Source organism: Sarcophilus harrisii, chromosome 3 (assembly GCF_902635505.1).
Source record: "Sarcophilus harrisii chromosome 3, mSarHar1.11, whole genome shotgun sequence".
In the NCBI taxonomy this organism is placed as follows: Eukaryota; Metazoa; Chordata; class Mammalia; order Dasyuromorphia; family Dasyuridae; genus Sarcophilus; species Sarcophilus harrisii.
The window spans coordinates 146797766-146813816 of NC_045428.1; the positions used below are offsets into that span (position 1 = coordinate 146797766).

At 34.8% G+C, this 16051-nt stretch overlaps 1 protein-coding gene across 3 annotated transcripts in view; it reads right to left on the reverse strand.

Annotated features, from left to right (window-relative positions):
• The window catches only part of STK24 (serine/threonine kinase 24), a 143066-nt gene that overhangs the window by 15118 nt on the left and 111897 nt on the right, over window positions 1-16051 (reverse strand). For all 3 annotated transcript variants that reach the window (XM_031958583.1, XM_031958586.1, XM_031958585.1), the window contains exons 6-9: window positions 9466-9651; window positions 5281-5426; window positions 3073-3196; window positions 1273-1341 (exon numbers count right to left, since the gene is read on the reverse strand). In XM_031958583.1, the coding sequence (XP_031814443.1) occupies window positions 1273-1341; window positions 3073-3196; window positions 5281-5426; window positions 9466-9651 (525 nt within the window). The remainder of the gene's footprint in view (window positions 1-1272; window positions 1342-3072; window positions 3197-5280; window positions 5427-9465; window positions 9652-16051) is intronic.

The following is a 16051-nucleotide window of genomic DNA, read 5'->3' on the forward strand; positions in this document are numbered from 1 at the left end:
ATGATGAGACATAATGAGTAGGAATTCTGATAGAAGAATAGAATATATTCTGTAGTTTTCAAAGACTTAACAGAAGTAAATGGGCAGGACTAAAAATTCCTTTTTAAGAAAGGAGACTTTAGAACAGTACCAGTTTACCATTGAATGTAGGTAGGCATGGCGTGGCTGGACAACAGATGTTAGATAAATAAAAGAGATCAAAGTGCTAAAAAAAAAAAAAAAAAAAATTTACTGGGCTCTGCTGCTTTTCTAATGCAAAAATCTACTTTTGGGCATCTTATTTTACATTTTGCTTTTGCCAAAGTCAAAATCAAAATGGATTGAACTAAAATTATACTTAAGGGGAGTTAAAAAGTTATAACTAAAATTGAAATTTAAGACCCATGCTGCAAAGTTCCATGTACTTTTACTAACTGATGTTCACTGCTTATCCCTACCTAGAAAAAAAAAAAAAAAAAAAAAGACTACATGACATCCCTCTGGCTGACCCTCAGCCAGCAAAGGAGTGAAAAAGTGGCCAATGATCAGTTGCCTGAAAGGAAGGTGAAAAGGCAGATCAAGATGACAGGTGTAAGGATGGGCCATTTCCTTAGACTTGTGACACCAACAGCAAAGAACTGGAAAAGGAGGGAATGCCCATCAATTGGGGAATGGCTGAGCAAGCTGTAGTATGTGAAGACAATGGAATATTATTGTTCTATAAAAAATGATGAACAAACTGATTAAAGAAAGGCCTGGAAAGATTTATACAAATTGATGCTGAGGAAAACAAGCAGAACCAGAAATACATTGTACACATTAACAGCAAGAATGTGTAATGATCAATTCTGGAAAGCTTGGTTTTTCTCTGCAGTTCAGTGATCCGAAGCAATCCCAATAGCAAGTCCCAATTTGGACAGAAAATGCCATCTGTATCCAGAAAGAGAACTATGGGGATTGAATATAAATAACACATGCCATGTTCACTTCTTTTTTCTATTTTTTTTCTCTCCTGTGGTTTTTTTTCTCTTTTATTCTGATTTTTCTCTCTCAAAATGATTCATAAAGAAATATGCATTAAAAAAGTTAGTAAGCATGTATAACCAGAAAATAAATTTAAAAAAATATATATTTGTGGCCCTAAGCATTCTTAATATTTAAGTATAGTTTCACACCACTTTCTGAATCTGTTTAAAAGCATTTATATCTTTCATTTACCATTCTCTTGACATTACCAGCACCACAAGAAGACTTATCTTTAAAATAAAATACTGACAATATCAGTAATCTTACCTCTGCAAATAAAGGAGAAATGACTGTAGATAAGCATTGAGACAAAGGCCTCTTTGGAATATCTTTCACCTTAAAAAAAAAATTAACATAATTTGATAATTTGTGATACATTTTACAAAATTTACTTTCAAATCTTATAAAGTATAATTTTCTGCTTACACTGAAATTAAACCACTTACACTGTGGCATTTAAACTCAAAGGCAGAGGGAAAAACATTCTTTCAAGTTCATTATCAACGAATTTAATCAAAAGTAATCACAAACTTATCTCTCATTAGACCAGAAGGCTGCATATAACAAAATCAAATATATAAAGATAGACAAACCAGATTGTATACTACAATACAAAAATATGTCACAAAGTTCAAAAAAAGTAGTTTTTTTTTTAATTAAAAAACTATAACAACAACAACAATATAACACTAAATACTATTATGCTACATGGAGTGGGAGATGGGGGTAGCCCCCACTTCAAGGAATTTTCACTCTAGAGAGTAAAAAGCAACAGAGGAGAAAGAATGGAAAGATAATGTACAGAAGAATAACAAACTATTTAGGACAGTCTGTGATAACTTAATGTTTCTCCTCACTGCAGAAAAGTACAATAAAATCTTATTATTTTGATTCATAATTATTCCTGGTTCACACCCATTCCATAAAGTAAGGGTAAATTTTAATCTTTAAATTATTTATGGAGAAATTTTTTTTGAAGTAAATTAAAATGCCACTGTAATCAACATGGGGGTAGAAAGGATTAAGGCTTTTATAGAGAAAATATCTTACTTAACACTACAGTAATACCTACTTACACACACAAATAACTACTGAACTAACTGTAAATGATTCAGCTCTTTATCAAAGCAGAATCTGTTAAGACCATTACTATGGAACTATTTGTTTGGACAGGTACTGAAAGCTACAGGTACTATTGTAGCAACAAAAAGTGAGACAGTGTGTTAAACAAGAATCAATGGAAGGAATTAGATATAATCCTTAAGGGCATAGGAGAGATTTCTTCAAATATCTAACAGTTTCTCATAAGAAAGAGCAGTAAAAATTATTCTGTTTGGCCCTGAAGGTCATAAAATGTACCAGTAGTTGGAAATTATAGAGGAACAAATTTCTCATCCCTCCTTCTCCCCCATATAAAGGAAGAACTTCCTAATCATTAATTGTCCAAAAATTGGAATGGATTACCAGGGGAAAATAAGCTCCCACTAACTAGACATATTTATGAAAGAAAGGTTGTGTGGATGTTGAAGAAATAATTGATGAATTAATGAATAAGAGTTAGAATCAATGACCTCTAAGGTTCCTTCTAACTCTAAGATCCTAAACTACAATTTAGGGGTGAAATAAATTCTTTGCACATAACCTTGGTGGTAATATGGTAAACTGCTAGATCTGATAATTACCAAGACAATCAAGCCATGTACTCTGGGCTTTAGCTAATCTAAATTAACCTCTTTGGTCTTCTTCCAGTTTTAAACTTAAGTAGGAATTTTTAAGATCCAATCAACTTTTAAATCATTAATAACTTGACAAACCATTTCCTTGAGTCAATCTTTCAAATTCTCAGTCTGTTTCCAAAATTTTAAATTTAATAGCAAAATTGCATAAATCAGGTGAAATAAGAGATAACTGTCCAGTGTTCTGTAACTGTAAAAGATACTCAGCAAATGATTTAACAACTATATTTCAAGTAATTAGGTTCTATTTATATCTGAATAGCTGTATTTAATTTTTATTAAACATTTCTGTTTAAATAATTCTATTTATGGTTAAGTAGTAAGAATTTACCTTATTTCTTTCTAGTTCCTGTGGCTGAACTGCTCCATTCTCCAAGTTCTTAGGATCTTTTTCTCTGATTGTAAAGATCCAGTCTCCTGAGTCACTGCCACCTGATGCTTGACCATCTGTTTCTCTTAAAACAAAAATTCACAAATCTTCCATCACTAAGTATATTACCACTGAAAGGATTCAATTCAATAAAAAAGGAAGGAAAACAAAACATAGAAACACCAATCAAGGACTAGACAGACAATTAAGACCCAAGGGCCACTTTACTTCCTAGGTGTTAGGCTCAACAAAATTAATGGGTCTGTCTGAAATGGGAAGTTGGCAGTACACTTGCAGTAGAACTTCAGGACTTACAAAACTGAGTCCTGAAGGGAGATTGGAACAACAAGCAGAACAGTCCCCGTTCAAATCAGGATCCTTCTGGTTTTATAAACCAAATGGAAAACATTGCATTTTCTCACTGACACAGAAAAAGAGGCCACTACTTAGAAAATGAGATGGCTACCACTTTGCTAATCAGGAATGAAAACTAGCTAGTGTAATCTTCAATCTTTAGGTTTCCCAAGTCCACAAATCAAAAAGAAGTTCTTTTCCTTTCAGGACTTTGCCTATAAACAGGACAAGTTGGTATCATGTCAGTGTTGTTTTGTGGTCTGAATGACTAAATTCAGGTCACATAAAATGAAATCCAGAAAGCAATTACAAATTTTCTACTCACTAGTGGTTTGTTGTTTTTTGTTTGTTTCTTTGTTTGTTTTAATTAAAAAAGTATCCTGAAAGTAAAGTTTTAAAAACACCAAAACAATACTACATATACTTTGACACTTTTCCCATAAATTTTAATTATTTTCAATTTTACACTAATCCAAACTTTCAGTCTTAATCCCATACATTTTTAGGATGTTCTTTTCTCATTAATGCAGAATTTTTGAGTCTAAATTCTTAGGACTCTGAGACTTTAGAAGTAAAAGTTCTTTCCAGTTACTCCTTAAATAGCTATTGTTATATCCTGCCTTAATCACGAAAATCTATCATCTGGCTAAGGTAGTAGAAAGAAACTAAAGAAGTTACTTTTAAATTTTCTTTCTTGACTTCAAGATCTTGACCAATTCAAGATTGGCAATTTTAATTCTTGGGAAATTCCACTTATGGCATGAAGGGGTTAACAGAACATTAATATGTTCTAAAAAGGAATCTTAACAAAGTCAGCGCTTCAATCTGGTACATTTACTGCCAAAAATTCATAAAGTAATTTGAAGAAACATTTTCTGCTTTGTGATTTTCTGATTCTAAGAGCTGGAGAAGGCTGATTAACACTGTGGCCCACTCAGGCAAAGAAATTCTTTCAAGTTTGATCACTTAACACAATTTTTACTATAAGCTAAAGGCACCCAGAAGGTGACTAAATGAAATAAGCCTATTCACCAACTTAAACCTGCTTGTATAATCTGCAAAATAAATCAACTCTGAGAAAAAGAACTCAAACCATTCTATCAAACCACTCACAAGTGAGCACTTCCATTACTGAATGTTCATAGGACAAAGGACCTACATATGAACATTACCCATAGGAGATGTTGATCTTAGTGAACATATAATAAGAAAAAAATGCAGCCCCATTTGCTAAAATTCATAGGGATTTGGAGATAAGGTAATCACAAGTGTCTATTTACCAGTACAAAGTCACAAAGTCATGAAATACATCTCAAGTAGGAATTTAATTTCTCAACTTTTAAGGGCATCAATCAGCTCTCTTAATAAAAGACACAAATATTCTTTAAAATGTTAGTGCTTATCACCCAGTGACTTTACATATATGATGATACATTTTTATTCCTTATTTATTTTAATGCCTTTTCTTTCTCTAAAAAGAGATTATAATCTGATGTTATCTACAAACACATCAATTTCCTTCGCCATTCCTATATTCAGTTCACATATTATATTTTCAAACATCCCATGTTTTACATCCAAATGATGTATCAAATCCATTCATTTTCTGATTTTCATTTAGCTTGAAGTATCAAAATATTTCTTTTGGAGAAACCATGAATTAAACTTCTCTCCTTCCTTAACACATCCCTGAAGCAGTGAAATAAAGGCTTGTGAGACCACCTTTCTGACATCTGAAGTCCATCACAGGTAGTGAATACCAGAGGAAAAAATGACAGCTGGACAATGAATAGTTAACAGATAGGAGATACTCACGTGTCTGAATCTTCTGAACTGGAGTCATCTTGGCTCTGTTCAGCCTTCCATCTCTTGTACCTGTCAATGAGCTCTGTCAAGTAAGATGTTTTCTTTGCATTCCTTATTATAAACTTGTGTTTCAACAACTCCTTTGCTGTAGGTCTCTTGAAAAAACAAAAGTCAATAAGATGATGTTCACTAATTTATGCCTGAAGGTTATTCTCCAAAATCCCCCCCCTTGGAATTTCCAATGATGACACCACTACAAAACTAGACTTTTCCAGTTGAGCATACAGGAGGGTGGCTCTAAAATGTCTCTCTCTACTTTCTCCTTGTCTTGGACCTTATATAATCCAATGATTTCTGGTATGAACCTATTTTGGGCCAGGTATTATGCTAAAGATACAAAGAAAATAAAAAGAGGAGATAATTTTCAACTGAGAAAATACATTTGTATGCAAATTAAACTTAGATACATGCTATTTTGCTATATAATGCTATAGACAGACCATGGCAACTACAAGCTCTTCAGGTTTGTTTCAATTATTATGTTACCTCTTTCTGTTGTTGTTATCAAAAAGCCAAAATAGCTCCATTTTTAAAAACATGTTCTCTTTTTTTTTTTTTGAGTGTCTTCCAAAAAGAAATTCATATAACATAGAGTGGAAATACTGTCTAAAGAAAATCTATGCAGTATCCTTTGATCCAACAGTGTTTCTACTGGGCTTATATCCCCCCAAGAGATCTTAAAGGAGGGAAAGGGACCACATGTACAAAAATGTTTCTGGCAGCCCTTTTTGTAGTGGCAAGAAACTGGCAACTGAGTGGATGCCCATCAGTTAGAGAATGGATGAATAAATCATATATGGCATATGAATGTTATGGAATATTATTGTTCTGTAAGAAACGACCAGCAGGATGTTTTCAGAGAGGCTTGGAGAGACCTACATGAACTGATGCTGAGTGAAATGAGCAGAAGCAGGAGATCATTATACATGGCAATAACAAGACTATACAACCGTCAATTCTGATGGACGTGGCTCTCATCAACAATAAGATGATTCAGACCAGGTCCACTTGTTCAGTGATGAAGAGAGCCATCTACACCCTGAGAGAGAATCATGGGAACAGTGTGGAAAACAACATAGTATTCTCACTCTCTCTGTTGTTATTTGCTTGCATTTTGTTTTCTCAGTTTTTCTTTTCCTTCCTTCTTGAACTGATTTTTCTTGTGCAGTAAAATAACTATATAAATATGTATACATATATTGGACTTAACATGTATTTCAACATATTTGACATGTATTGGACTACCTGCCAACTGGGGGGAGGGGAAGGTGGGAAAAATTTGGAACAAAAGGTTTTGCAAGGGTCAATGTTGGAAAAATTACCCATACATATGCTTTGTAAACAAATTTTAAAAATTATTTTAAAAAAAGAAAAGAAAACAAAACAAAACCTATGCAGGATAGCCAGCTGTTTCCTTCACTTTCTATTCCCAGGTTTGCTCTATAGGAAAATACATGAACTGCTTCTAATATGACAGAGGAAATTAAATAGTAATTTGTAAACATATTGTCTTTGAAATACTCATTCATTTGTCAGTGGTTTTTATTTAGAAATTTAATTATTTTTCATGCTTTGAACCTTGACAATTTTAGAATCATTTAACTAAGTAACTAGTAACTACTCAATCTATTCCTCCAAACAGCATTCACTTTCTGGGTATGCACTTTCCTTCATGACTACTTAAGACTTGTTTTATGGTTTTAAGATAGCAACAATCATGACCAAGATATGCTACAGGCCAAGACCTACCAACTACTTTTGCTACGTAAGAGCACACATTGGGTACCAATTAGGGGGAGGGATAAAAATAAAAAGAAAGCCTAAATCATCAGTTGGTAGAAATACAGAAAGTGTATTATTTGAGCACTTGGGGGTTAGTCAAACCTCTTCTCTTAGAACAAATGACATACTTAAATGAGAGTGTCATATTACTCGGTCTTGTGAAAAAAAAGTATCTGTAGACACATTTGGCAATATCAGACGTTTTCTCACTTCCTACTCATTCCCAATACCCTGTCATCTTTCTATAGTTCCCTACTTTCCTTCTGGATTCCCTTTATGGTGGAACTGGGCAGGTAAATGGATGTTACTAAATGTGTGCATTTTAATTTACAAGAGATCCAGAATAAAGTCAAATTAATTACTATCTATAACTCCTGATTCCCTGCAACCCAACAAAAAGAATGTCAAGACTGACAAGGACACTGTTATGTTAACTGAAGAAGAATATATAAAGGCATTTTAGTTTCTGGCTTTACCAATCCTGTTAGTTCCTTATTCCCTCATTCAGTCTCTGACAAGGTATCAGCACACTCTAATGCAGTGAAATAATTTAAAGTTTCTTATATTGTAGGTCATGACCCTACATGGGATCACATAGCTAAAGGTGTGTGTCATGAAATGATGATTTCTCAGTAAATGTTTGTTTGGTGTGATGTACCCATGTTACATACTGATGTATCTGGATTCACATAAAAATTTCTTGGCTGAAAAGGGGTTATGAGTAGAAAAAGAAAGTAGCCCTGATATAATCCAGGCTTTACATCTTCAGATAGAAGTCAATAAGATGATGAAGATAAACTACATTTTATAACTAACAGATAAAGAAACTCTGTACTACTAAGTGGAAGGGACATGTGTAATATAGAAATAGGCCCTGCTTAGGTGTCAGTTTCCTCATCTGTAAAAAGGAAGAGGTCAGATTCTATTAGCACTAAGGTCTCTTCTAGATCTAAATCCTATCATGCTACATTGCTAAAGCCCAAACTCCACCTAAAATACCAATCTCATGAACCTAACCTAATTTGGAGCAGAAGCTAAGTCAAAAGTATATAATCAGCAGTGTTCTAATTAAATGTAAATGGAGGGAAAAGGCAGAGAAAGAGGAGAGGGAATAATCTAACTCATATCCATCCTTCTGATGGCCAATTATGTTAAAGTTTTTTGTTTTTTTTTTCCTCCCTGTCCTGTTTCAAGCCATGTTAAAATTGAAAACAGTTACATAAAAACCTATTTGGCTATTATTTTTCCTACTTGTTTTTTGGCATTGCTAAAACAATGTTTCACAATTTGTTTTTAATAAAACTAACGTTATTTGTAGGATTTTCTATTTTTAATGAAATTATCTTCTACCTTTAAACGGGGGGTCAGAATCCAGTAAAGAAAAAAAGCACCATGAGGATCCAGGAAAAGAGAACCAAGATATATAGAGCCTTAAAAGATAAAACTACGATAAAAAGTTTTCCATGTAGAAATTGGTTACAAATTGCCTAGAAAGCAAAATAATACAGGTGTATGTTAGGTCTGATATGTCCTTCTGAAATTGCTAGTAATTACAGTAAACTAGCTGAGAGGATATGTCTAAAAACTTAAAAATAGCAATACTTTCCATGAGATAAAGAACTTGCTTATCAATATGGCCTTGGATAAACCATTTAACTTCTCTTAGTTTCCTCTTCTATTTTATGACTTAAAAAATAAAGTCAAATGATTCAAATTCTCAATCACAGGAACAAGAACACAACAGATTTTTCTGAAAACTGTTGAAAAGGCAACCAAGGTCTAGGCTAAGATTAGCAAAGAATCAGTGAGTTTACAATTAAGATTTTTTAAAATGGGTGCTTGTTTACAAGAAGGCAGAAATCATATTCAAAATTATAATATGACTAGAACTGAAATCATGTTAACATTCAGAAACTTTGAGATAGGATTTTAGACTTAATTTTATATTCAGACCCAATCTTCCATTGAAGAACATTTCATGTGCTTAGACAATAAAACTGAACCACCTCCAAGTGATTTTTTTTTTTCTGATTTAAAAGGCTTTTGGGCAAAATTCCAAGAAAAGTTTGTGTAGCTCTTTTTTTTTATATATTCAAAATACTCTTTTGGTAGGCATGCCAACACCTGTGTGCACCCCTGCTATGACCACACCAATATAAATGAAAATATTTTCATAGTGAGCTATGGTTTCTTCCATATTGTCATTTAAAAAGTTTTGGATCCCCATCATAGATGTTTGTCCAATGAAAATATTTCCATACTAAAGTTTCTCTGTGACTTAAAAACAAAACAAAATTTAGCACTATAAATCCATGCCCTATACTCCAAGAGTGATCCACTAGTTAAACTTACAAAGCTTGGTTCCTTGTTCAGACAGGCCTCCACAAACTCTTTGAGGGGTTTGCTGTAGTTTCCTTCCAACGTTGGTGGATTATTCTTTGGAATGAGGAATAAAACCTTCATTGGGTGCAGCTCTGAATGGGGAGGTTCTCCTTTAGCCAGCTCTATCGCTGTTATGCCCAGGGACCAGATATCTGCCTGCAACACAAAACAAACTTTAGGCACCAAAAGCAGATGATCTTTTCATTCTGCGTGAAAGAAGCTTGATAAAAGACATACCAAAACCGTTTTAATCTTTAGAAAGTATTAACAGCTGCCACTTGGTCAGCTCAACAAAGACATTCCAGTTAAACAAACATGTCACATCTCATTTGGAACACTAGGTTTATTCCTGGACATAGCAATTTAGGAAAGACAATGATGAACTGTATCAAGTCCCAAGGGACAACAACCAAGGGGGTTGCAAAACCAAACTCAGAAGACTGGTTGTATATGGAGGGAAAAAAATGATAGTTGTCTCCTAATATGAGAGAGAAATTAGATTTGTCTGTATCAGGCAAAATTAAGAACAATGAACAGAAGCTGCAGCGTAGCATACTTCAATTCACTAAGATGAAAATTTTACTGTTAAAACCATCCAAAGGCAGAGACTGGAGGATGTCAGGGACTAAGAGATCAGAATGGGGCAAATACATGATTCAGGGTATAGAGTAAAATGTCATGAGTCAACAAGACCTAAATTCAGATCTGGATTTTGGTGGTTAATTAGATATATAACCCTGGACAAGTCATTTCACTTCTGAAATGAAGTGTAAAATGGGGATAATAATCATCCTTGACTTCCAGAATGGTTACAAGAATTAAATGGGATAATATTTATAAAGCACAATGCTTGGCACAAAATAAACACTTAATAGATTCTTAGTAGAAATGTTTGTTGAGGCCTCCCCCCCAAAATATGGTAGCTATTAGAATAAATAAGTGTAGAAAAAGAAGGTAGCCAATACTGACCCTGGTGGGATATGGGAGAGGGGACCACTGCTCTTGCTGAACTTCCCATGTAAAGAGAATGAGAAAGCTCAAAACAGAGCAGGAAGGTAAATGTTATGGAAAACTCAGAGAAATAGGAAGAGTCAGTTATAAAAAATTGTTAAGAACTGAGCCTGTAACTTCTGACACAGGGTACTCCCAAGTAAGGAAATTCCCTCAATCAATGTAAGTAGGTATCTTATGTTCAAATCATTGAGTTTGTGTGTAAACACACTAAGCATTATTTAAACCAATTTATGAAATACATAGAACTTGAAGGCAAGGATCACTGGCTTTTAGGAGCTCAATTCTCCACATGATGCAATGCAAAAAAAAAAAAAAAAAAAAAAAAAGGAATTAAGAAATGTAATCCTTAACTGTAACTTGCTCTTTTTTGGTCATTTTACATCATAAATGCATCATCATACAGACAAAGCAACTGAAGGCCCTAACAAATTTTCTCTGCATTCCTTCTATAATAAGAAGATTAAAGAACTTATTAGCTAGGGTTTCTAAGCCACCAAGACAATTTATCTGCCTTTAGAAATGCCTTATTCTGCTTTTCATCTAACCCACTTTTCATAACTGCCATCATCCAAAAAGTTCTTACTAGAATCTAACCTTGCACTATGTGAAGCCAACAATTTAAACCTGTAGTCTTCGTCCTTTTTGTTCTGAGAGAGAATAGTGTTTATATACAAAGATAGGTATTAAAGGACTAGATATGAGCAAAATTGCTGTCATGCATAATAAATAAAACTGTCTTCCCCCCAATATCTATAATTCATTGCCCTAACTTATTTCACATGATTAGGCCAGCATTTCTGCTTAAAGCAACTGCTTCCAGAAACCTTCAGTCTCTGGTGGAAAATGAAACTGTGCATGGATTGTGTGCATACCAGTAGCTTGGGACAGTGGCTGGGAATTATCAAGAGATGGGCATCCAAAGGGAGAAAAGAAAAGGTGGGAGAATTTAGAGTTCATAGATATTTTTAACCATTAAAAAAATGATTTGTGAAACATTTCTAAATGACAACTTTTCTCTACACAAATCACATGCAACACGTAGCAGTGCTCTTTCAGAGGTAAAATGGTAGAAAGATCTCTGCACATAAGGTGAGAATAATAGGGCCTGCATCCAAGGAAAGACACCAAGTCTGGGGTCAACAGACCTGCTAGAACTGTCTGCCTCCTCTTTAGCAAGCTCCTTCATGCCCAGAAAGGACTCTCACTTCTTCCATCTGAAAATGACCTCTATCTGTCTCTCCCAGCTCTAAATCACTTGGTAGGTACATGACATTGAACGACTCACTATGAGGACAAAAACACACTACATGTACACTTCACAAGATTGCAGTGAGGGTGAATCGAGGTAATCAGCTGCTCCATACTCTCTGACCCAGAGTCAGGCCGAGGCCCATATCCAAAGAGAAAGAAAAAGGACTCCTGGTGAAAAGCATTCATAGTAGGTCATTTTGTAAGAGTGAAAAATTGCAAACAAGAAAACACATTAAAGCAGATTAAGTTATGAGCTGTAGATTTCTGTAGCCTGTGTCAAAACAGACAATTTCAAGAAGAACTGGGAAGACTTTCATAACTGATTCAGTGAAGTGGGAATAACTAAGAGAAACATGTGGAGCAAGGCCTTCATCATGTCCCTTCTCCCCTCTTCACTGCCTGACTCTCTGCTGCAGACACACAACTTGCGAAGCTCATGAAGCTCAGAGGGTAGAAGAGCTGAGAATAGAGGGCTTAAGAGAAAAAAAAGTCCTGTCACTAATTAGTTGCAAGACTACTTAGCAGCAATTCTCTCTATTTCCTTGACCAGACTTTCTCTCCACTCCATGCCTGGAATGCTCTCCTTGCTCTGTTTCATCTACTAATCTTGGCTTCTTTTAAAAAGTGTAAAATCTCATCTTCTCCAGAAAGCCTTACCCAAGCCTCAAATTCTGGCATCTTCCCTTTATTATTTCCTATGAGAAATCAGCCAGTGTGATTGTGTGGAAATGAGACTGACAAAGACCAGAGAAGTGATCACTGTCTGCGAATGGAGTGCTCCAAAGAAAAATTCTGAGGAGAGTATGAAATGACAATCCATACAAAACAAAGTGAACTGCTCAAGAAAAACAACACACAACTGAGGCAAATAGAGCTAATGACTTGTCCAGGGTCACATAGTTAGTGTTTGAAACCAAATTTGAAATCCTGTTTTTTCCCGACTCCAGGCCCAGACCTCTATCCACTGTACCACCTAGCTTCCCAGTGCTCCATTATTCTATATATAGCTTACTTTACTTATTTTTGTTTTCATGATGTGTCCCCAATTAGATCACAAGCTCTGTGAAGGCAGAGGCTGTCTTTTGTCTTTTTTGTACAAATGTCTGGCATATGGGAGGTTAATAAATGTTTACTGATTGACTGATTAGCCCTAGACTTCTTAATCACCAAATGAAGGTATCAGACTAAAATACCTAAGATACCTTTCAACTCTAAAAGTCAATAAGCCTTTTTTCTGAATTTATAAGTAAAACAGCAACAAAAAATGTAGATGGAAAAAACAATAGCAACAAAATTATGAGAGATGAGAAAGCACTTCCATCTGCCAAGGTACCATTTCTTTACATAGGAGTGGAATTATGGATAAGGAATACAATACAGAATGTCCAACTTTCTCAATACATTACATTTTTCTCAACTTTGCCTCCCATAATAAAATTCTCAGGGATAGTTCTCAGGGAAGGAGAGAGAAGAGTTATACTGGCAAAGTGGTTAATATAATAACAAAACAAAAAAATTTACTTTAAAGAATAGGAGCAATAAATAAGCTGGAAATTGGTCGTCTATATCAGATTTGCATTGCCAACCACTGGCCAACTTAAGAATCCACATTCATATTCAACAGCGAAAGGGAAATCATAGAATTCCCTATCATAACTCCTATATCCTCCTAAAAGACTAGGCTTTGGGTTTAAGACTCTGGAGTTGGATACTCCTCTTTTTGAGAACTAAGGACAATAATAGCACTGACAAGCACATCACTAAGGTTAACTTTAGAAACAAAGATTCAAATAATAAAGAGGCAAAAAATAAAACAAAACAAAAAGAAAACCCAAACCACAAAACTGAGCTATCCCTTACTTAGGATAGGGAATTGATATCTCATCAAAGAGAAAGGTACCTTTTTTTTTTTTTTGGGGGGGGGGGGGAGGGGGAAAGGGAGTGAGAGAAGACAGAGAGAGATAGAGGAAACACATTTAAATCAGCCTAGCAATAAACTATCATCTCCTTTTTATTTAAGAGCTATTTTGAAGATATTTTATCAGAAGCTCTAAAAACACTAAAGAACAGGTGCCAAATCCTCATTCTGACTCAGTGACCTACTTTTTTTTATAATGAAATCTTGTTTATGGCACAACTTTCTGTTCCTTTCCATAGGAGAGACAAGTGTAGAATTATCTTTGAAGCCAAAGGCAGCTAAAAAAGAAGGAAAGCCCAGAATGTAAAAATTAGTCTTCTCCAGACCTAGGGAAGGAGGGAAAGGATGAATCTGCTTTTAAAAGAGTCAACCTATAAAGTTTGAAGATGACCCTAAAAATAGTTAAGTGACTAGAGTATCAGTCAACAGAAAACAAATCATGTTATCTTTCAAGATCTGGTATTGGTGAGAAGTTAGTTATTTGGAGAGCTCCGAAGTTTCCCACTGGCTTATAGGTGATTACCTTTGAAGAAGTGAAAACAAAAATGAAAAAAATAATCTACAAAGACAGAGAAACAACATTAGAACATCAACCTTTAGAGTATGCCCCAAGTCTGCTGGGTATAAGTAGCTAGGATGACAACTTCAGATAAACTTCTGAAGCTTGAATTAAACCCTGGTCAATATCCCTGGTAAAAAACAAAACAAAACAAAACAAAATGGCAATTAGTTTTTTTTTTAATGGAATGACAGGAGGATATGATCACAAAATAGCATTTAATATGTACACCTATATTGGATTTACATATATTTTTTATCATGTTTAACATATATTGGATTACTAGCCACCTAGGAGAGGAGCTGGGGGAAGGTGGGGAATTTGGAACACAAGGTTTTGCAAGAGCTAATGGTGAAAGCCATTCTCCAATTGATAAATGGTCAAAGGATATGAACAGACAATTTTCAGATGATGAAACTGAAATTATTACCACTCATATGAAAGAGTGTTCCAAATCATTATTAATCAGAGAAATGCAAATTAAGACAATTCTAAGATACCACTACACACCTGTCAGATTGGCTAAGATGACAGGAAAAAATAATGATGATTGTTGGAGGGGATGTGGGAAAACTGGGACATTGATGCATTGTTGGTGGAGTTGTGAACGAATCCAACCATTTTGGAGAGTAGTTTGGAACTATGCTCAAAAAGTTATCAAACTGTGCATACCCTTTGATCCAGCAGTGTTTCTACTGGGCTTATACCCCAAGGAGATACTAAAGAAGGGAAAGGGACCAGTATGTGCCAAAATGTTTGTGGCAGCCCCTGTTTGTAGTGGCTAGAGGCTGGAAACCGAGTGGATGCCCATCAATTGGAGAATGGTTGGGTAAATTGTGGTATATGAATGCTATGGAATATTATTGTTCTGTAAGAAATGACCAGCAGGATGAATACAGAGAGGATTGGCGAGACTTATGCTCTGTGATGCTGAGTGAAATGAGCAGAACCAAGAGATCATTATATATGTCAACAACGATACCGTATGAAGATGTAATCTGATGGAAGTAGATTTCTTTGACAAAGACCTAATTCAGTTTCAATTGATCAATGATGGACAAAAGCAGCTACACCCAAAGAAAAAACACTGGGAAATGAATGTAAACTGTTTGCATTTTTGTTTTTCTTCCCGGGTTATTTTTACCTTCTGAATCCAATTCTCCCTGTGCAACAAGAAAACTTTGGATCTGCACACATACATTGTATCTAGGATATACTAGGACATATTCAACATATATAGGACTACTTGCTATCTGGTGGAGGGTGGGAGGGAAAAATCGGAACAGAAGTGAGTGCAAGGGATAATGTTGTAAAAAATTACCCAAGGCATGGGTTCTGTCAATAAAAAGTTACCAAAAAAAAAAAAAAAAAGTAGACAATAAATAATTTTGAATGATTAAAAAAAAGTTAATGGTGAAAAATTATCATTGTATAAGATCTGAAAATTAAAGTGTCAATAAAAAAATAAAATAAAATTGCATTTAAGATTTCAAGATCACAGGAAGGACAAAGCTTGTGAATTGAAGGCCAAAGCAAAAGTATGAACCTATGTGCAGCTGAAGTAGTGCAGAGAAACATGAGAAAGAGGAACTAGAAAGTGAAGGTATCTGAAAACACTGGCATGGACATCAAAGTCCTCAAGTATAAAAATATTGTAAAGTCACTCAAGGTTTTCAAGCAGTGAATAAAATGGTCCCTTATGTACAGGAGGGAAAATACGTTTGGCAGCAGTTTGTGAGAAGGGAGCCTGGGTAAGAGAGTAAAATCAAAGAAGTTTTGAGTCTGAGAGATTGTACTGCCATCACCATTTAAGG